General features: G+C 36.6%; 1 protein-coding gene across 1 annotated transcript in view; it reads left to right on the top strand.

Annotated features, from left to right (window-relative positions):
• GABBR2 (gamma-aminobutyric acid type B receptor subunit 2) overlaps window positions 1-23,345 on the top strand; it is a 470,259-nt gene that overhangs the window by 422,525 nt on the left and 24,389 nt on the right. The window contains exons 14-15 of the mRNA XM_067292420.1: window positions 8,780-8,890; window positions 21,289-21,513. Coding sequence (XP_067148521.1) covers window positions 8,780-8,890; window positions 21,289-21,513 — 336 coding nt within the window. The remainder of the gene's footprint in view (window positions 1-8,779; window positions 8,891-21,288; window positions 21,514-23,345) is intronic.

Genomic DNA, 23,345 nt, shown 5'->3' with positions numbered 1-23,345 from the left:
TTTCCAGGAATTGGCCTCCTCCAGGAGACTCAGAATGAAGCCTTACAGCTAACAGTGAATATGCTACTTTTGCAATAGTGGGAGAGCTCTGCCAGGAAAAGGAAACCAGATTTGCTACTTTAGAAAAGGTTTAATAATCTTATTGTTAATAATATTCCTTACTTTAGGTACTGAGCCATTTTTCTCAGAAAACATTGATTTGTCATAAGACTGATGTACTCGTAAGAAAAAGGTGGTCCCTGAATTTCTCCATGCAGAATTATTTTGGTAGAAAACTGCTGAAATGTTCTTGTTGACCTTTATTAACTAAGGAAAATTTTTTTAATTCAAACTGATTTTTAATTTCAAAATATAGTTAACTTCTACTAAATAAGGTTAACAGTTTTAAAAGGTCAAAACCAAATGAAGCATTTTGAAATACAGTAATCAAAATATTTCAGTGTACTTGACCAGGTATGTAAAAATGTTTATGCTCTAGACTTTACTAACATTACACGGTAGGAGGAAAAAATTGAAATCTTCAACATTCTTGTGAGAGAGAAAAATGTTTTTATGTACTTCTGTATATTATGAGTATACTTCTGCACCTCATATTTGACTGTCAACAAGAAGTTGGTAGTACCTTTTAGACAGACCAACTTTTGTGAAGGGGAAGTTGCTGATTCTAGAAAGATTTTGGAAGAGATATATGTGCATACCACTATTGTGGTGCATATACCACTACTGTGATGTTATTATGAGAAGATACTTATTAAGCTAGTGTTAGAATCTATGAATTAAAGAATTTATAAAAATTTTTGAAAACAATGGAAATACCTCCACTTACTACAGTTCTCTCTGAATTGTGATTTAGCACAGTCATAAAACTAGCAGCAAAATCCTCCAATAGTGGACTGATGGAACATCACCCACCCATTTTGGATAAGATAAAAGAATAGGTGAGGAAATTAAAATTTCTCTCATGATGAGAAATAATCCTTTATACTTGCCACAGCCCAGAAAATAATAATTTATCAATGCCTGCATAAGGGCACAATGGTCTCACCTGACATTTACCCCAGAAAATGTCATACAACCTTATTGTATGCTTTATCTCTTCTCCCACACTTCATATTGTATGCATTTTTAAATGGTAACTCTTGGAAAAGGGACTTTCACTTCCTGCATGAAGACAGTGTTAGTTTATTGTCATCGCCATTGCAATACAAATAATGGTAGTAATAATTATTATCAGAATCCATAAGCGAAAGAAATGATAGCACTGAAAAGAAAATGTAAGACAATGATAGAGGCAATATTATTGCCCTTTTTTGCCCAAATAGCTACACAGAATCTATTTCCTGAGAAACATTCTTGTTGGGAGGAGCAGTCGATGATTCATTCCGGTGGCCCTTGGGTTCAAATCCAGCTTATTTATGGAAACTGTGCTGCATCCTATTTCTCAGAGGGTAGCACAAAGAACAGTAAGTCATTTCCACACTTACAATTCAAAGCCTACTTTCCAGCAAATTATCTGTGAAAAGAGTCCTTGGTTCATCTTAGGGCCCCCACAAAAGTTTATCTATTGCTGCACCCTGCATTTTTGTTTTATCATTTTGCATTTGCCATACTGCCACGTTAACATTGCTTTTTTCCATTACTGTATGCAAGGAGGTATTTAATTGCTTCAGCCACCAAGAAGAGTGGCTGGCTCAGCCTCCAGCATAGCAGGAAATCTAATTAGGAAAAGAAAAATCCTAAAAGAAACTGCAAGTCCAGCTTGTCAGTAAGGATCCTGGGCAGCTTCACAGAAGAGGAGAGAATACTCTTCCTCACTTTGTGAAGCTGATATGAAGTAGTGCACATTTCTGGAAGAAATGCACTATGCAGCAACATCCTTGAAGCCCCAAAATGTGACTTTTTTCCTTGGCTTATGCAGTGCATCTTTTTTTATCTTTTTAGGAAACCAAATTAAAAAAAAACAGATAAAAAATAGGGATATACATATTGGCTTTTCATCAAATGTCATTTCAGTGTGTGATGATTTCTAGCTAGCCAAGGATTACAGTTAGTCACGTGTGTATGCTACGCTAAATACCACTTGCAATGAAGGTGTGGAAGTTACAGGATGAACAGAATTTCTTCTGAAGTGTTGGAAGATTTTAACTTTTGAAGTTTTCATGAAACAAAATAATGCATAAGTCCAATTTATTGCTGGAGAGCCTGAATAAAAAAATGAAAGAAACAGAAATTACCTTGTAATCATTCTGGACAGGCTAATGATGCCCTTTAGTCCACTTCACAGGGGTAGAGGAGTGTGTATCAAGATTCCATATGAAAAACCTTGAGTCCTGAAACATGTTACACCCCACAGGTCTATGTAAATCCTTTGGAGGGCTCCATGGAGATGATAGTGATGTGGCTTTGGGATAAATGGGCACACTGGACCAAAGGCTGACTGTTGTCCGATAAAGTTCCCTCCTATATTGAAGCAGTGGGATTAGAGTTTAAAATAATACTGTTATACTACATTTCTGCCTTACTCATCACCACTATGGAACTCAAGAGCAATGGTTAGCCTAGTTCATTCACATTTTTGAAATGTCCAAAATATTTTCTGTTACAAACTAACATAAATTTAAAGTTTCTAAAACTTTCCTGAAACATAGAGCCAAAGAAAAAGATTTATCTTGGATCAATTTGAAATGCCAGTAATTTATTTTTAATTTGTATGATTAATATAATTAAATGTTATTTTAAAAGTTAACCACAATCTAGAAAATACACATTTTCATCTTAAATAACTTTGCAGGGGGGAATTGTAAAGAATTACAAAACTTGTTTCGGCATAATTTCAAGGCATAAAATTTATTGAAAATGATCCTTTTCCACACAAAAAAGATTCAAAGAAGCAGAATTTTCTTCAAAATTTTTTCCAGTAAATTTCTAATTAGAAATTTCTATAGAAAATTCTAGTTAGAAATTTACTAGAAAAGAATATTGAAGAAAACTCTGCCTCCTCTACTTCTGGAGCACTAAAGAGTGGAGTGAGAAGAATTTTTATATAGGTAATAGTTACCAGAAAAGAAAGATGTTATTGTCTCTAATTCAAAGAAGCTGAATTCCTTTTTATTTCCTAGGCAGTTTGCTTAACCTTCCTGCAACTACTTCTCCTCTATAAAATTGAAGTAATATTTCCCTGTCTGACAGTGCCATGAGCTTTAATTCATTGTCCTGGTATAAAGTAAGTAAATCAACAGATTGGAAACTGGAGTAGTTGTAATGATTTTATGAAGTATAAGTTTGTCTTCCACCTCAGATTACAGAAAAATACAAACAAGTATCTTTTGATCCTTATGAGAAATGTTTCTATGCAGCTGGGAACTGATACAGCACACTATCTTATCAAAGTTGTGTATTCATAGCCATCAAGTGTAAACATTTTTAGACAAATATAAATTACATCTGATTGTAAACTTATCAAATTTAAACACTTTGAATAAACAAACCTAAATTCAAATCTGGAAATTATCTTCTGCTTGTGGCCTTGTTTGAGAGAGCATTGAGCATATGGGCTGCAAGGGACATTGTAGTTGCTCAGAACCTAGCAGTTACCTTCTCCTGAGATCACATGCTTAGTGTTTCTCATTTCTTGAGCATGAACCATGGAGTTGCTAAGTGCAAGGACAGTTATTTAGTTTAAAGCATGTTTTTATTAATAGAATCCTGTATTCCTGCACTGGGAAAACAACCTTTATACTACAGGAAATAGTTTCATGCTTGTCTATTAAAAGCTGAATTTCTGTCTCATGACTCCAAATTGAAGAAAAATACTTGAAGAAAAAAATCATAAGTCAGTCTCCATCCTGGATCATTAGACTATAACAGAAATGACTGAACCTCTCAATTAATATTGAGGAGAAATGAAATTGATCATTGGACTGCGAGAATCCAGTAACAGTTTTGCACTCATCTGAGTTACTATATAATATACAATGTGTTTCATAATGTATCTGACCTCAAGCTCAGATATGACTTACCAAAATTTTAATCAGAAGACATGCTGGGTGAGCTACTCCAACTAAGTAAAGTTTATTATTTTGCATTCATGGAGGCTATGACTTTACATTGTAAAAAATATATGAAACAAAGGCACCCATTTCCTAACAAATCTCTTTTTCATAGCAGAGTTGTTTTTCACTAAAAATATCCTCAAATTATTAAGTAATTGAAAAGTAGATAGTCTCTGTTTCTTCTCTTTCTCTTTTCCTGTGTAATTGAGAGCATGGCTACAATATGCTACATATAAAAACTGTTTAAATCCTTCTGTGGGACATGTTTCCATATGTACGTGCATTTTAGCATGAGGAGGGTCAATTGCAAAGCACAAGTAAATATAATTTCTTACAGAATTTATAGTAATAGCTAGCTATACTTATCCTTGCAAAAATATGGATGTAAAAAGAAGTAAGAGTAATAATTTACTAAAGTCTGGGTTTTCAGATAAGGAATCACATTTGGGCTCCATATGACTGTTAAGTATGCCAAATTTAAAATGCCAAAGTCATCTAATTCATGCTGCGGAACAGTGATAGTATACAGTCATTATGCCAACTAGATGGAAGCCATTTAACGGGAAGATAAAACAGAGATGGGGGATGGTATATGAAAACCATTTAACAGTGTGACAGAAGAGTATGATCCCCTATTTTCACATACTGTGGGAACTGCCAGTTAATTTTAAACCTAGTAAACAGAAGCTGCAACCATTTACCTTATGTTTCATATTCATCTTTGTATAGACTGAAGCCTAATATTCTAATTTTCTCACTGATGGAAGGAACTGCAGCTGCAGAAATGACAGAATGTTGCACGGGAAATCTACAACATAAGTACTCAGAAAGCTTGTTGAGATTTCCTAACTGAGTTATGTTACAGAGGAATACTAGAATTCTGTAAATAAAGATTATCTGCTGTACTTGCAACAGAATCTGAAAAAATGATTGTGTAGAAGGAGCATGCTAGGAAGACCAAGGCCTCTTGGATACTGTGTGGTGGCACAGTAAGACTGGTAACCTTTTTGCTGGATAAAATGCCTCATGGAGCAAAGAATTTTTCCTCCTATTAAGACCTATCTGGAGTTATAAAGAAGAACTAGCAATAAAGAAGACACAAAATAAGTTAATTATATCTTAATTGTCATACAAATACCTTCACAGGATCACCTTCAAAGGGGTTTCAGCTGTAATAGGCACAACAGGGATAAAGAAATTTCTAGTTATAGAGGTAAAAAAGGAATCATGAGCTGCCTTTATATGCATCAAAACACAACATACCCAGCTGGCACAGGTGCCTCAGAATGGTTTTCCCTAACTTTCCACACCTTAGCCTGAGATAAGGAAAGCTGTCCATTATACTGCATACATATGTTTACTCAAGTGGAGCCAGATTCTTAAAGGAATTGCAGCTAATTTTTCCATTAAAACTGCACTTTCACTTGAGTAACTGACTTTCTGATTTCCTACCAAAGGCCATTCTGGAAAGCTACATTCTGTAGGGTTTTTTTTAATCCATAGATACATAAAGGAAACAAGATTCTCATTACTACTCAATTATTTTGATGTGGTGTAGGAATGCACAAGACACTCCACAGTCTCTGTCATTGTCCCCTGCCCTGGACTCCCTTGCAAATTTCCCTGCTGTTTCCAGATGGACTTAAGCTTTATTTCTCCCACTGGCAGTACTCTCCTAAATCATTTCTTACATTTTATGCTGTCAGAAGTGGAACTTCCAGCCTACCAACAGACTAAAGAGCAATGGAAATGAAAACACAAAAATAATTTAAATACACATAGAAAGGAGATATAATCATTTGTGGGTAATGTTTTTATTGGCTGAGAGTTTCTTTCTAGACACAGCGGATGTGATGTAAAACAAGAATTTTACTGGAGGTAATGCACAACTTTTGTATGAAATGAACAGATTAAACTGTTTATGTTCAACTGTCAAAAACATTCCAGAAACTGATGCTGATGTCAGAAACCTTATTAGGTTTCAGAAGAGGTAGGAAAGCCTCAGCCAAATCATAAGATAGGAGGTCTTCAGTCTTTTGAGAATGACATCTGAAGGGCATTTAGACTGTTTTCTATAAAAGGAACAGGCAGATTTCCAGTATGTATATAATCACCTCGACATTATGCTGTCTTTCTCTATAAAGCAGAAACAAAATGCACAAATGGTGGGTGATTAGAGAGGTCAGTGAAGTGTTCTATTCAGTTATAATACTAGAGTTTTTAAAAATTATTTTGACATCAAAAAATACTATTTTTTAACCCAGTTTTTTGCTATGATTGGTTAATTCATGCAAAATCAGTGAAGAAACAAAATGACAAATTAAAGCTGTAAAACAGGAATGCCATTTTGCAGTAGCAAGTAATCAGAAAAATCAGTTCACTGTAAAATTACTGCTACCTGTTCAAGCCAATACTTAACTTGCACAAATACTCAGGAAAAATTGATTTAAAATACTACCACCTTGCAGATCTGGAAAATGCTTTGAAAGAAGTCCTGTCCCATGTAGAATTTTGCTCATGCTATAATCAAGATTGGCCCTCATTGTGCTCCCACTGGAGCACAAGACTTTCTTATCTCACATGGAAGATCTGAATACACAGTTTTATTTAATTAACATATTTTCAAAACTATTTTTGCTGTATATAATCTGGCAACCTTCCTATTAAGGAAGTGATGTGACTCTTTTCTCTCTCACAGAATTTCAAAACAAGTTACCATGTTTTCCGTATCATTGGTTTTTTTGCCTGGGTTTCTCAGTTTTGAGTAATGAATGTACATATGCTTTCAAATTTTGAAGCAAATTTACATTTGAGAATATCCACATAATGAAAATAAAAATGTCATCTGCCACTTACCAAATAGCAGTTCAGCATTTCAGTAACAATTTTCAAAATAAGGAACAATTCCAATTACTCACAGTGGGTCTAAGAGTGGTAGAACACTTCAGTCTAAGTCCATTACACAAAGTGAAAGTCTACATGATTTGCAAGTCTTCTCCTTTCACAAAAGTATGAAATTGAAATAGAGGGACTGTATGGAAGAAAGGAGGTACAGTCAGGGAAATGAAGTGACAGTCCTGCAATGACTCCTCAACGTGGAAAAAAGGGTTGTTCTAATGACCACAGGCCTAAATTTTATGGAATTTCCATCATTCAAGATCATGAAGGATGCAACTGTTGGCCTAACTCAAAGGTAGAAAAAAAAATTCTTTATAGTAGGTTCAGGTATAATTTAAAACATTAGACAAATGAATCCATAGGACAGTCCTGTTCAAGTGTAATTATATACTTAGGACTGTATTTAAAAGATGTGTCATGTGAACTTTAGCTCTTACTAGTCAACATCAAAGTTGAACATAGCAGGTTTTATTTGTTATTTGAAAGGGTACGTTCCAGTGCACACAAATTTTAGCATTGGACTTTTGTCATTGATCAAGGAGAATGAGGTACTTTTATTGATCGCTAGACAAACATACATAGCATCTTAAATGTTGTGATGACACTTTATTCTTTATTCTATATTCTCCTGTTCAAGGTTTCTACAGATGGCCCAGACAAGACAAGGTTACAAATGTTATTGTGTCATCTACTGCAGGATGTGCAAGGAAAGTTGCTACGTTGCTTTTCATGCAAATATAAAGGAGTATGTGTGACTGTACAGCAGATGACTCAAATTTGGGGTGGGGTTCAGAGTCCTTCTCCTTATTTGTTGCATTATTTTTCTTACACTATATGAGGTCAGGAGCAATGCCTCACATATAAAAAGACTGATGGAAGAAACACAGCTGTGGCTTAATGATGTGACTACTGAAATCTGCAGCAAAATTCATACCAGCATCAGAAGCAGCAAGAACAATCCCTAGAAATTTATTCAGGTCTCTCTAAAGACTTTCCACATACAATTCTATGTTTCAATTGATGAAAATGTGATTTTTGCATAGCTCATATAACAATCATTATTCTTCTGCATGAGAGATTTTTACATATATTATTTGTCGCAAAGGGAAATTACAAAGCCTACTGGACAATTAGGTACAGAAAGTTAAGTCTGGGTTGATTGTACTTTGGCTGAAGATCAAATCCAGTGTTTCAAAGTAGAAATTAATAATAGCTTTCAGTATGTCCTCTAAGGCAAAACAGAATATAAGTACGCACAGCTCTGAATAACCAAAAGCAGTATTCTGTGGAATCACATATTGTAAGAAGTACCTTGTATTCTCATACAATATACACCATTAAAAAGCATTTTGACTGTACCCCTGTATATATTCTAATTACAGGCAACATATTAGCTAATACTTGCTTGCTCTTTGTGTCAACATTTTTTTCCCTGTTGTACAAAAAACAAAGGTTCTTGCAGATTCTTCTGAGTATTTGTACTCTTCTGAGTTTACCTTGTAAAAAAAACAGATGTCCTAAAGCTAATGAATGTGATTGACCATGTTAAACAGAGAATGACTTCAGACAGTTCCTTTCTGATTTGCAGTAAAAGCAACCTCACCTACTGGCTACTATCCCACTGTGTTTCCCCAGCTCTTTACTTTTTACTATATTCCTTTGTAGATTCATGAGACTGTAAACCTCACAATTTTCCTGTAAGCTGGATTCTACATGTCCTTATACTGTATTCTACACATCCTCAATCTACTAAGAACAGATTTAAATACCTCCGAGGTATGAATACAAATGAAATCTGAATCTTAACATTCCTCCCTTTATTTTTGTAGCTGGACCCTGCAGGCAGAGATATCTCCATCCGTCCAATCTTGGAACACTGTGAAAACACTCACATGACAATTTGGCTTGGAATAGTCTACGCATATAAAGGGCTGCTCATGGTAAGCATAGCTTGTTCTGCGAAACACTGCTTTCAGGTTGCTATTTATTGATAGTAACAAACTGACTTACATTTGCTTTCCTGATGGCTGTGAGTGAATTAAAACTTTATTGAATAAATCTTTTATAATTTGGCCTGTTCTAAAGTTCATTAACTGGCAATATGTGGATATGATATTATGTGAAATAAGTAGGACACTATTAAAATAACATTTAAGCTGAATGCTATAGACATACAGCAAACCAAGAAATTCAGCAGTTGGAAGGTGGATCTGTGAATGAGACAACCTTGTTAATAGACAAGCCTAATCATCTGGATTTGTTTAGGTTCTCCAAAAGAGTGAAACTAGGTCCAGTATTTCTTGGTTTTCATTTTAAATGTTCGCCTCTGAGTTGTAACTGGCCTTCAGGGATAGTCACAGGAGATGAAAGATGAACTTGGAGCCTGAGTCAAAATAACCTTTTTGTCACTACAGCCTATCTCCACAAAAGGATTTTGTTACTAAAATAGAATTCAGGAACCAGGAATCCCAAATCTTGATAGTTAAAAAAAAAAACACACACACAAGAAAACTGTAAAGGTGACCATTGTGACTCATGTCCTAAGTCTCAAGATTTTAAAAACATCGTGCTTTTGATAGCACTGACCAGATGAACACCTCTCTTGAGCTAAACCTCATCTGGATCCTCCAACCAGCTAATCATCTGTTTACACTGCCCAAAGGGTTCAATTTGGCTATGTGTATTTGTAGCACACCTGTTGATTAGGAGATGTGAAAGACTGGATGAGCTGCTTCGACTCAGCATGTCTGGTGTTAATGCAGGGGGGAGGGCAGGCAGCCAGGAAGAGTGAGCTGCTCGTGCCTGAAATATGCCTCTTCCCTCTCTACAGTGAATCACTGCTCTACAGAGCTGCAGAGTCCTGCTTCTTTTCATGCTGTTTTTTCAGGCTGAGAGATCTTTAAACATGCAATACAAAGTACAACAGGAAGGAATGAGAGCATTTTTTATTCTAAACAGTCAATAACTTTCTGGTCAGACTGGTGTCCAGGCAGAGAAGGGAATTGCACCAAGTTTTTCCACTTCCTTGGTGAGATTCTGATCCCTGAGTTACTAAAAGGAAGCTTTCCTGCTTTCCAGTTTAAGAAAGAAAGTATTGACTTGAGAGATAGATAACTATTTTTAGGAGAAGATCCAAGCAACCTGTGAAATGAAGACATAGAATATATTTGGTCCCCCAAAGGGATCAGGATTTAAGACAGCTCCCATGTCTCAGCATTTCCTGAGGGGTAATTCTAAGCGGCTCTGGATTTATAGTAATTTCAGCATGCAGCACAAGGTCAAGGGGATTCACTTTGAGGGTGAGGCAGCTAGAAGTTAGGAAGAGTGACACTGACCAGCACTGTGGCCACAGTTTGACAGGAAGATATAATATCGGCACCTGGCATAAAACATCATGCTCTCTCCTGCTGCTGTGCCACAGCTACCCCAAAATTGTACTAGTACATTATTTCTCTATGGAGCCACTTTGCACGCTAAATGAACTAGTCCAGCTCCAAACAGGTCTTTGCAAATAGAAGGGAGCAAAGGCTCCTTAAAGCTGTCAAAGCCTCTGTGTCATAGCAGGGCCCAAGTGCAAGTGTGAGAGCTTCTGAAATTTCTACTTGTACTTCTGCTTGTACTTCTTTGTTTGCTTCTTTCTGATCTGCATAGTGTCAGTTTCTAATTTTGGCTCACTATTAAGCCACATTTTCCTAAGAGGTAAACTGGAAAGCACAGCTCTAGTACCCAATTGCTGACAAGGTATTTAACTTTATTGTAATGTTCATGTTCTATGTAGTGATGTCATTTATTTACTTTCAAGAATGAAGTTCTTCACTCTTTGTCTCCTTTCTAATATATCCCTTGATTACTGGTTTGAGGCACCTGTCAGTAAATTTTGTTCTTGATTTAGAAGGGTATTTTTCTCTTTCTGTATTTAATTTTACAGGAGTTTTGTACACAACAGTACAAAGCAACAGTTCTTATTAACAGAAACTTAGCTCAACTAGAGTACTTATTCTAATTACACTAAAAGTTATGCTAACAGTAACTACTTAGTAAACAGAGAAAGCTAGCTAATTTATACTAACTGTAACTACCCAAATGAATGGACTAGGCAAACCAATTCTGATTGATCTTACCCATGCGTTGCCTCAGGGGCCAATGTACACTCAATCACAGGGAAGTAACTACAGGAAGGTGTCCCTGTCCCAAGGGGTTCCACAAGTTGGCAGACCCACTGACAGAAGAAGCCAAAGACAGCCTCCAGGACCAACCTATTTATACCTTTCAGGGGAAGGCAGAGGTGGAGTCACTAGGCCAGTTGCAGTTCTCTTCACGCAGGTGCAGTCCCTAGTTCTTGGCTGCTGCAAGGTTCAACTCTCCTCCATCCTTCTTATGACCATCACACCCACAGTCATGCAGTGGGAGGGGGGTGACCGAACACTCCCAATGGCAGGCTAGCTGCCTTGCGCACTCTTCAGCACTGAAGAAAGGAGTTTGAGTGACTGCCAATGACTGCTTTACTCTTGCAGTGGTGGTCCCAAAGAGCGATGCCATAGCTGGGGTAAGAAGGAGTTAATTCCAGCCTGCAATGATTAACACTGCCCCAGCAGTGAAGGCAGGTGTTGTCTCTCAAGGTCCTGATGAGGAGGAGACAGTCCTGACCACAGCAATTAACACTGCCCCAGTAGTGAGAGGAAGCTTTTGTTTCTCAAGGTCCTGGTGCCCAAGCAGGCCTTATCTGAAAGTCTTGACATCCTCCCTTTTGGAGTGTAAAACAAGCGTTCAGACTACTTGTAACTGGCACCAAATGTGTATGGGGGGGGAAGCTAGGAGCATCCCCCCACATACACCTTCTTAAACTTGCCAGGGGTGCATTACTAGCAAGTACGCTAACATCTTTTTGAGAGATATAAATTCTTTTTCCAGTCTCAGCCAGAGAAATACCAGATTAATGATGGATTGGGCTACTGTAGGGCACTTTGCTTATTAAACACACACTCTGGACTTGCCTACAGTTTGATTCCCCTCTTCCTACTAATTCATTTAATTAACAGTAGGATCGGGGTGTGCATATTTTGGAGTTTCTTTCATTCTTTCTGATACTGATGTAATATCACAGTTATATAATCTTTAGCTATTGAGAAACAGACTCTAAAGGACAAGGTGTATTTTCTGCTTGGCTGTTGCTCTGCTTATCGAATACTACTTTTCCCATGTAAATTTTAATTGATGCTTTTCAATCTATAAATATTGTAGCTGATCACCTTTGATACACAGTTTTTAATTATGATTCTTAGCTTACTTTGCTAAGGAGTAAAACATCAGCATTTTGCTGTAGAGGTGGGAAAAACTGACACATGTATATGAGGGGACTTGATCAAAGTCACTGAGAAGACTAATGCAAGAATGAGAAATAGAATTCCTTTTCATGATTCGTATTCCAGTGTTTGTTTTGGTCACTGCAGTTGACATACTGTGCAACAAGACTCTGTAATTGATTAATCAAGCCCAAAAAAATATTAATTGTACTAAAACATATCTTTCAGGATAATGTTAAATCTTGATTTTAAGTTTGAAAGAATCTCCTTCTTGAGGCTCTCCAGTCCTCTGTAAAACATGCAAATTATGGACAGATTGAATTTGTCTAGCTCTGACTTTCAGACATCAAATCTTAGTGGGCCTTGCCTACATGTCACCCTTCTCTCTCTAAAGTAACTGAAAACCTTTATTTTTAGATGAACTACCATGAGTTTGGCCAAATTTTTGTTAGCTTTCTAAAAATCATATTTATTTTACAGTAAGATGCAGATTGCATTATGAAAGTGATATTTCCTCCTCATTGTTTACCATTCTCCACCTTTGCTTCCTCTATCATCATTTTCTACAATGATATTATAGTCTCCTTCAAGTCGTTGTTACAAATATTGGATAGTATTGGTCAAGAATTCTTGGAAACCTATTCTTTCTTCAGTCACTTCTCTTTAGTAGATACACATTGAGGTCTATCATCTAGATTTCAGTCAGTTTAAATTCACTATATTCATTTTGTTACATACTATTTTTAAATCATAATACCATGCAGTACTAAGACATATGTTACTGAGAAATCCAAGTAACCTGCATAAATTTGATTATTTTTATTCAGTCTTGCAATCTCATTGAAAAAATAACAGTATTTTGAATTATATTCCCCCTTCCTTTTTTTTTGTCATTTATTGCCTGAGTTCATATATCAGCCATTTCATTAATTTGATTAGTATAGAAATCACAATAATAGGTCTGTAATCACTAAGAACATTCCACTTACTCTTTTCCCACTTACTCTTTTCCCATATGATCTCTTTATATTTTAACTGGGATCTTTCTAGAATTCTGATAAATACTAACAATTCAGATCAGCAGTCCAGAGAACTTCTAAATCAATTTCTTGCATGCAGGTTAACCTGATCTCTCTGATTGCAATGACTTGTCTGGGGGGGGGGGGGGGTTACAAGCACTCTCTTACTATTGGAATAAATTGTATTTCACTGTTTTGGCAAGATTTAAATGCATTATTCCATCTCTCTATAAATATAAGGCACAAGTATTCATTGAGTATATCTGCCTATCTGCATCATTACTGTTGAATTTGTCATCTCCCAAGGAATGAATCATTATTAGAATTCCTTTTATCTGATACATTTTTATAAATGTTTATAAATTCCCTTAATGCTGCTGACCATTCATTTTTTGTTATGTATTTCATTTCCCTTCTCACCATCTGTATTTTAGAACTTTTAATACATAGCCATTATTATCAACTTCCTAACTTTTGTTATATGCTGTCTATTCTTTTGCTTTTTTTTTTTTTTTAAGTCCCACATCAACCATACAATTTTTAAGCTGAGAAAATCTTTCTTTATGATTATGAAATTTAGGGCAGATAGTCAGCAGCACATTCTCAAGCATCTTTCAACTATTGTTCATAAACATTCCTATCTCTTTCCCTGCCCCCCTCCTTCTCAGTTATTTTCCTTTGCAACCTATAAACATTACTTTTTTAATGTTTTTGTATGCTTGGGAGTAGATTTGCAAAAAAGAATTAAGTATCATAGTTTAGAATTTAGCTTGTCATGCCCAATTGCACAGTCTTCAGTCAGCATTTAGATTTCCTTAAACATACACAAAGAGAGTTAAATGCCTCTGTATCAGCTTCATGATAGCCAACTTGCTGTCTTGCCATCTAAATTATCTGGGCAGAAGTTCTAAGAGGAAGTTTATGGTATGAGCTTAGATTCAGCTGTTTAGCTCAGGATTACTGGAAAAACATATATCTGATGAGGATTCACATCCCTGAAGCCTGGCACAGATTTGGATTTATAAAGCTGTGTCTTTCAAAAAGAGAAGCCTTTGCTTTCAAAATAATTGAGTCCTTTCACCTAATTGCTGAGTCACTAAAGCATTTAATTTAGAGTTGCCATATTTTTTCCCTGGGACTTTGCAGACAGAGATGCATGCTTCTGTGCTGTGTAACATATACATGATGAATACAATGTATTCAGAACACATTAGGTTCAAATCTCTACTCTGTTTTAAGTAATTTAAACCCAGTTAGCATGCAAACAAGCAGAAACTTGAGCACTAACAGAGCTCCGGCATCTACGGACTATAGTGAGGGACAGCATACTAGTTGTTCCTGAATGTTGTAGGTAGCTCCTCACTGCCATGTCAGTTGTGGAAGTTAGGCTGTATCTACCCTATGAGCTACTTATGAACACTGCAACTGTGGCATATAATCTGAGCTCCTCATTTTTATTATTGATACTCAATATAGATAGACTGAATCTAATGAAAGACTTTCTCACCATGAGGACAGTCAAGCAGTGGAGCAGGGTGCCCAGAGAGGCTGTGCAATCTCTGTGCTTGGATGTTTTCAAGACCAGACTGGATAAGCTCTGAGCAACCTGGTCTAACCTCAGAGCTGACCCTGCTTTGAGCATGAGTTTGGACTAGATGGTTTCCCGAGGTCCCTTCCAATCTGAATTATTTTATGATCCTATATCAATCATTTGAATATTCTTAATTAATCTCTTTATCAAATGATTAAAAATTTTCATGTAGAAAAAGTGAATAGTCTCAAGATTATATTAAAATTCCTCTTTATTTTCTCTAAATATCTGTAATTTTTAATACATTTATTTGCATTCTTTTCCAAATGGCTTCATGATCAAAAGATAATTCAGGAGAAGAGACTGTCTCCTGCTTAATTAATTTGAACTATTCCAATTCATATTTATGATCAGTTTAGTACCAAACCATCTGTCCCATTTTACAGTCCTAAGAGAGGTGGATAGTTAAGCTTTGTGGTGGGGGAGGTAATTTATAGTAATACCAGAGATTTTATATCTTTAATTAAACTTTGACAGTATTTTAGCCTCCAAAGCATATGTTTCCATATGGTTTGGTAGAAAAAATTTCTCACTGATATGACCGCAAGGAAAATGCCAGTATAAACTTGAAATACTGCAGATATTGAAGTATTCCGGTATGTGTCTCTTTGCATCATTTTTTTATGTAGCAGAAATAGATTTAAACTGTAACACATACTTGCTCTTATCATATATGTTTAATTAAAATGTAATATGTTTTATATTGTTGTGATCTTCTGTGATCTTTTTGCAGGAGACAACATAAAGCTATTCTTCATGGATATCTGCTAATAACTGAGTGCTTATTTGGTTCAACTTAGTTACTATAATGGATTTCAGGACTAAATAAAATCTACAAAGAAGAACTCAAATATAGCCTGAATAGAAAGATGGGAAAAGATTTTGTTAACCTGTTGATTTGGAAGGCTGGGGTATAAACTGGAAAATCTTATCCAGATGCATGTTAGTGTCCATAGCCTTGTGCAGCTGCTCTTCCAAAATGCTCTGTGAAGGACCATAGTAAGAGCTCTTCAGCATAAAGGACTTTATGAAGAAAAATATTCATCTTTTATTTTATATTTTGATTAATATCATCTCTTGCATTTCAAAAAAATATTTAGCTACTTTCTTAATATTCAACAGAAATATTAAGCTTCCCTTTTGTACTGTATATCGAGAGCAGCTCTGGAAAAATGAATTGAATACACTTCTGACTCATATCTGATCGGAAGAGTGAGTGATATTTCAATGTTAAATTGTACTGGCAGTGGAAGTAGGAGACCTATAAGGATATAGCTTGTCATACAGTTTCCTAAATTGACTTGCATGCTACCAATTAGAAAAAAAATCACTGTTCTATTAATCTGACCAAAAAACTGCTCAGTGTTCTTCACTGCCTAATTCTCCAGTGAAAAAGTAAAAATCAAAATTAATATTTTTTTATTTTTGAAAATTCTCATTAAAAAAACCTGCAACTATTTTATTGAAGTAAAAATGTGCCTATCTCTGTGATGATCTGGATTTAATGAAAGAGCATGAATATGGAAATCCATAATTCTAGCTATACAGCTATTTCAGACTGAGACACAAACACTTTTTTATATTCCCAGCTATCAGAGTTTAATAAGTAAAAAGATTTTTAAAAATTAAAGTTCACCCAGTTGAAGTCTGTAAAATCAAATATTGTGTTGTTCATAGTCCTGTTATTCTCTAACATTTCAAAATAAATTTCTCTTAGTGACCAAAATTCTATCTTTAGCTACAGTGATATAATCTCATTGTACTGTTTTTCCCCAAATTTATACAGCAGTCCTGTCACCATCTTTCTAGGGGCATGGACAATGCTATCTAAAACCACCACATAACTATTACAGAGGTAATGATCTAACCTGATGTAGTGTCAAATTGAAGCTCCCTACCCTCAAAGAAAAGATGAGATAAATCAATCTTTCCTATACAGCCCATACTGTCAGAGAAAGCCCAGAACATTTTATGACACTTACAGCATCAACCAGATGTGCATTCAGATGTGGTCAAAATGGGAAAAGGCTTTTTTTTAAGTTAAAGACTGTAAAAATGTAGGAAATCTTCCTAGTCACCTTCTCTTCCCTTCAGCTGATCTACAAAGGGGTTTAAATTAAACCATTAGACTTGATATTAGACTATTGTGCTCCTTAACCTAACTTTTAGATAACTGTTTTTTACGGGAGAATCCATAGCCCTGAGATATTCAAGCTCCTTATGTAATGTAAAGGATGTATTAGGAGCCTCAAAATGGGAAACATAATTGTCAGCAAGGAGCTGCCTAAGCTAGCTGATATAAAACAGTGGGGACATAGATGTGTCCTATCCCTCTCTGAATCTAGCACCATAGCACTACCAAGAGATACCTCCCTCTATCCAGGTGTGTTCATACACTTTATTTGAAGATTTTTTAATCAAAAATTTCAGCAGAGATTAGAACTCACATTCCAGGTAAGTGACCAAATAATTAAGACAGGCATTTTCTCATTCTCTTCACACAAAATCTGACAACTCTGAGAAAAGACTGAGAACTCCTTCTGAAAACAACATGTAGTCTCAGATTAGGAAGAACACCTCAGGCAGACTTTGGAATTGTGCTATCTTGTCTAAATGCAGTTATGCAATGATCATCACCAGGATCATTATCTTGAATTAAGATGGCTGACACTGCATTTTGTATGTGGAGTCCAAGCCAGTAGATGTGCCCTCAGAAGCTTTACCAGACTGAGCCCTCTGGGAGTAATAAGAGGAATGACAGCTGCTTTGAAAATCCCAGAAGGGCTTAAATATCAATAGTTCTTAAACCGCTCAGCAGTCTCAAGACCTGGGTGCCCCAAGCACAATGAGAAGCAGGATTTATATAGCTGGATTAGATTAATGTTTAAAGTTCAGGTACCAGGAACAGACAGCAGCTGAACTGGGCTACTGAGAGCATGTGTTTTTACCTGCAATGCATAAGTTTCATATTCAAATCTTGTCATGGAATCACAGAAATCTGGACCTTTCACTAACAATGCCTGCATACTATTCCTCAACCAAGCCATTTTAGTTTCAGGATTTTTGCAGTCATAAAATAAATCTTTCATTTCTGCAAATTGACTGAGCCTCAGGAAGAAAGGAAAGGAGAATATGAGAAAGGCAGATGGAGAGGAAGGTAAGGAGATGTTAACTCCTTCTCAGGAAGATTCTCTCTTAGATGAAGAATCTTATCAACTCCACAGAGCACTGCAGTCACCCTTTACAGGCAAGCAGAGTTATCGCCATCACTGTCCTGGCAGCAGGCTGAGGAAAACTCTCTCTTCTTTCATCCGCATTTGAGTCTCAAAGATGAGCTGTGACTTTTTAAGAAAAGGAAAACTCTATTCCTTAGGCAAACATTTTATCCAATGTGCCAATAAACAATAAAAATAATTCTCTCAAGTTTAGAGCATCTAGTTCTGAGGAAACCCATGTGGTCCAAGAGCCCCTCTCTTTCTTTAATTATAGAAATAAGTATCTTCCATTCGGCTGGAAGATACTTAACTATTTTCCATGCTGTGCTCAGCTGGAAATGAGAATGGGTCAAACCATAACCTCCACAACACTGTTCAAATGATCTTTTTTCCATCATAATTAATACTTTGGCTCACTTTATAACTGCCTCATGTCCATTATTTGTAGTAAGCGCTGGCCTCATTTAAGTATGATAGCTTTATTCCCAGAATAATTCTTTTGGAAAGGAACCTGTTCATATAGGGATAAGTGCGGGAGAATGAGGGATGACCCACAAACCTGAAGATAATCATAACATGAGAAGACAGAAATCCTGGCAAGTATGCACTGTCCAGTAAATATGTTCACTACAGTTAGAGGACTAGGTTAGAATTAAAGTAGTTAATCAGGGTCTCATCCCCTTGAAAACACAACATAGATGTACACAAGGATTCTTCCAACCCATCAGAACAGCTCAGCCCAGACCAGCCTGTTTGTCAATTCAGGGATAGCAAAGTGTAAATACACAATACAAGCTGAGCTGAACAGTAGCAAGAGTGCAGGGAATGCAGAGCAGGCAACTGCTGAGATGGGGAGTGTCTGGGAGGAATATGCTTGTACCAACAATATTTGTTCACAGTGCAGCCAGGTCACGATAGTGGACATTTTGCTGCAGCACAGCATGTAAAGAAGCCTGTATATTCTCTACTCCATTTGTGCACAATGCCACACAAAAGCAGAAAAATATTGTCTTCATCCTCCCTCACTGGAAGCATCATTTTTGTTATCTGATGTACTCTAGAAAATGTATTAGGGGATGTGCTTCTTCTCTGGCACAAAGCTACCCAGTTCAATAAACAGCTCCCCCAATGCAGCTGCCCTACCTGAAGGGCTCTGAGACCTCCCTCTTCTCCAGGGAGCTGTCTGCATTCACCTTGACCGCCTCAAGAGCAGTCTTCTCCCACACTCCCTCTGTAGCAGCCACTACTTATCTTCCCGCATTTCTTAAGCTGCTGGGAAGGGCAGAGGAGGGACCAGGGTGAAGTGTGGACCTTAGTCCTCAAGAGGAGATGGGTAAAAAGGAAACAGTAGGCTGGAACAATGTGCCAAAGGAGATCCCTGGAGAAGAGCATGTCCTGCTCCCATGCAGAGCGGGTAGGGTGGGACAGTGCCCAGGAAGACTGCAATAATGATTACAAGAACTGCTGCTGCTGTTGCTGGGAAAGGCTACTCCTGCCTAAGTATCTTGACTCGGACAGTGACAGCAGCAGAAAGTGAAGGAAGAAGCTTGGATACACTAAAAGAGGCAATATTTCCAGCCTGCCACACTCATTACGCTGAGAGTCTGATCTATGAGAGCTTTTCAGCCAGGCCTGCTCATGAATATGTGGCATGGTAACATATGTGCTGTAGGCAAGAGACTTAAATAAGCTAGCAGAATAGCTCAGCAATGGGAGGGCAGGGCTAGCGGTTCAACAGTAAGTCCTGCTTGGAAATATCTGGGTAAATTGGTAGGTGGTTGCAGCCTGCTAGTTTCTGTGGGAGTGCAAAGCAGCTGAGTCACAAATGGTAGGTTTTGGTGACATTGTAAGTTGATGTAAAAGCTAAACAAATAAACAAGGAAACTTACAATTATTAACTTTTTTTTTTTTTTTTTGCCATGGTTAAAAGCAGGTAAGGGCAAAACAGAATTTGTACAGCAAACATAAATCTCTCAATTCCTAACTCTCTTTTGCTTGATTTTGCGACCAAACAATGCCCTTCTAGTGCAAAATATTTGCCTTTGAAATTTCTGAAGTTTCTTCCACAAGGAAAAAAAAGAAGACAAATTTTACTAAGCACCTGTAACTAATTATAAAATGCCACCATCATAAACCCCTAAGTTTCTGTATTACCACATGGGCTGCAGTTGTTTAAGATAGATTATGTCCATGAAATGGCAGTGGACAAAGGTGATGGTCTGGGAGGAAGCATACCAAGATCAACAGGAGTATCATCAAAAAAGCCCCCAGGGACCATGTCTTGGGTCTTGATGATGGCTCCTCTCTCCTTCCTTTCCCAAAGTTAACATCTGCTCCCTACCACTTTTCCCAGGGCATCCTGTACTCTTGCTGGGCTTTGCCTAGACTGCAGCCTGGGCAAACCATTTAGAATGTCTTGAGTTCATTTATGGTTTTCTTGTGTTGCCAGAATTTCTCTGAGGAATTCAAGAGAAAGAAAATGGCCATTTGCAGTAGTTTAGGCTGTAGCAAAATCTAATTAAATTTCAAGGGATGAAGACATCTCCTTTACGCTAAAGACTTTCCCCTTCTGAATTTCAAAGGCCTATTGCATAGCAAAGGGGCTAGAACTTAAAAATACACCAAAAAACCACATAAACAAAAAATTACCACAAGAATCTTTTATGCCAGAAATCATTAGACAACTGCACTGAAAGGCTATTACCAACTTCTACTGTAATAACAGACATGATAATTGTATTCTGACCAACTAGGGTGACACTTTCTACATTGTATATTTGTATGGCATAGGACACATCTTGGCACTGCTGTTTAATAGAGGTGATAGGCATACAGTGAAGGATTACCAGAAGTATATTGAGAACAATTGCTGAAAATAACTAAAAAAACAATGCACTGTATATCTTTATGGAAATCCTTGAAAACAAACAAGAAGTACCATAGCATTTAGAGGAATTTGATCCTACTGCTACTGATTACAGGTTTCACTTTTTTTTTGCAAGTGCAGGAATTTGTCCATTCTAGTGAGTGAAACAAATCATGTAGGTAATCAGATATCATCTAAAAGGTAGGTGTATAGCTCTGTATTGTAATGTTGCCTACATTTGTCAATTTAAAAAACACCAGTTTTAAACTAACACTTTTACTGGATGTCAGCCAATTGTTATTATAATTGTTATTATTATCTTTTGCTTTCTTTTACCATTTCAGTTATTTGGGTGTTTCTTGGCATGGGAGACACGAAATGTCAGCATTCCTGCTTTGAATGACAGCAAATACATCGGAATGAGTGTATACAATGTGGGGATAATGTGCATTATTGGCGCTGCTGTTTCATTCCTTACTCGGGACCAACCCAATGTGCAGTTCTGCATTGTTGCTTTAGTCATAATATTCTGCAGTACCATTACACTCTGCCTTGTCTTTGTACCTAAGGTAGGTGAATTTTTTAGGATGGGTCTGGATTTTTTTTTAGTTTTGTAATTGCAATTTTATATATTTTTTAATATTTTTATATATAAAATATATTCATTGCCTTTTCAAGCACAGGGAATGTGTGTGAATTCTAAATCAAACCAGTCTATAATTTCTTATCGCTAGATCCTAAGAGGAGGAACAAAGATTCATAGAATTTTAGATAAACTGGAATGCGCAAAGCAAATTTACAAGAATGTGAATACATGCATTCCTCATACTTCATCTTTATGGAATCTGTGATTGAGGAGGCAAAGGTTGTTTTCTGTAATTGCAATAGAATAGTATCTATTTCCAATTTTTAGGAAAGTGGGAATTCAGGTCAGGTTGTCCATACTGTCATGTTTCTCATGTACCCTAAGCAAGTTAATCAGAATGGCTGCTTATTTACCTATAAAGCAGTAAGGCCTTTTTAGTTTACTGGCAGGCTGTAAGGTTAAATATGTTGAAAACTCTAAGGTATTCAAGTATGGTAGTAAAATAGGCTTCACCAGTACGTCAGAGAGGAGCTATGTGTTCCTGCAGGCAGCTGCTGACACTTGATATATTTTTATTAACTGATATATTAATGGACTAAGTGAGGCACAGAGTGAGAGGTATATGTTTTCATTCTTTTGGCTATTTGGGGGTTTTGATGATGTATTTGTCATGCATTGTTGGAAGAACTAAGAAGGTATTTGCCCACCAAGGGATAGAACTTGGTCATTTTATTTACAAAGTTAAATTTTAGACATGACTATGAGAGACCTTGAATGAAGGGAAAACTAGTTTCTGTATAAACTTACTTTAGCAAAGGCCTCAAGTTATGGCAAATAAATTTAATATTTTTAAGTAAAATGTATAGCTGTAGTCATTTTGTATGTCTTGCATAAGTTCAGCTTATCACTCCAAATTGGATTCACATTGGGACATCTGCAAGGTAAGAATCAAGGTGCAGGGCCTTTAACCTCTGCTAAGTTTTTAGCTTTTCCAAATGAGTAGTAATAAAAAGTCTGTGACTCATTAGTGGTCCATGTTCAATAAATTCATGAGCTAGGAATTAAGGAACTTAGAGTGAATAGGTGCCAGGGCTAAGTGGCATTCTTGGTGATGGTTCTAGAAAAGGAATCAAGAATTATATGGGTAAAAGAAACAAGCTAGTAAATTTGTCTCAACATATTCCCTCGGAAAGAATTTTAAGGCACAGACAAGCAGATGCGAGCTGACTTCTCCTGATCTGCAACAAAGCAGAATAATTCATTCTCCAGGACTGATGATCCAGGACATTTTTACAAGTTGTCTAATTCACTTAAAAATTAAAAAAACACACAGACATATACAGTCATATTCTTATTCTGGATCTCAGGGAAGAATCACAACTGCATTCTAAATTAAGGTAACATATTCGCAACAGCAATGGAGTACTTCAAAATACTGCAAGATTTAAGACTGTAAGTTGAATGCAAATGTATATTAAAACTCTGCTGCAAAAAAATACCTCCAAAGAATTTCACAAATCTCTTAAGATAGAAAATTTTATTGATTCTGTGACATGCTCTTCTGCCCCTCACTTTTATGCTCCTTTCCCCATCCCCTTTTCTGCAGCTGCAGGTTCTGAAATGTCTTTTCTGTTTCCTCTTTTACTCCCTTCACCTGCTCTTCTTTTAACCCCCAGTTAAAAGGGTTACTCTACCTTCATTCTTTCTCTCAGTTCTTTCTACTCAAAATACAAATACAAACCTTAGCCTCCTAGCATAAAGTGCTTCATCCCATTTCATATATTCTCAGCTTTCCAAATGCTTAGCTATTTTTCA

Source organism: Apteryx mantelli, chromosome 2 (assembly GCF_036417845.1).
Source record: "Apteryx mantelli isolate bAptMan1 chromosome 2, bAptMan1.hap1, whole genome shotgun sequence".
NCBI classification, from domain to species: Eukaryota; Metazoa; Chordata; class Aves; order Apterygiformes; family Apterygidae; genus Apteryx; species Apteryx mantelli.
This window is presented reverse-complemented; position numbering and strand designations above follow the sequence as displayed.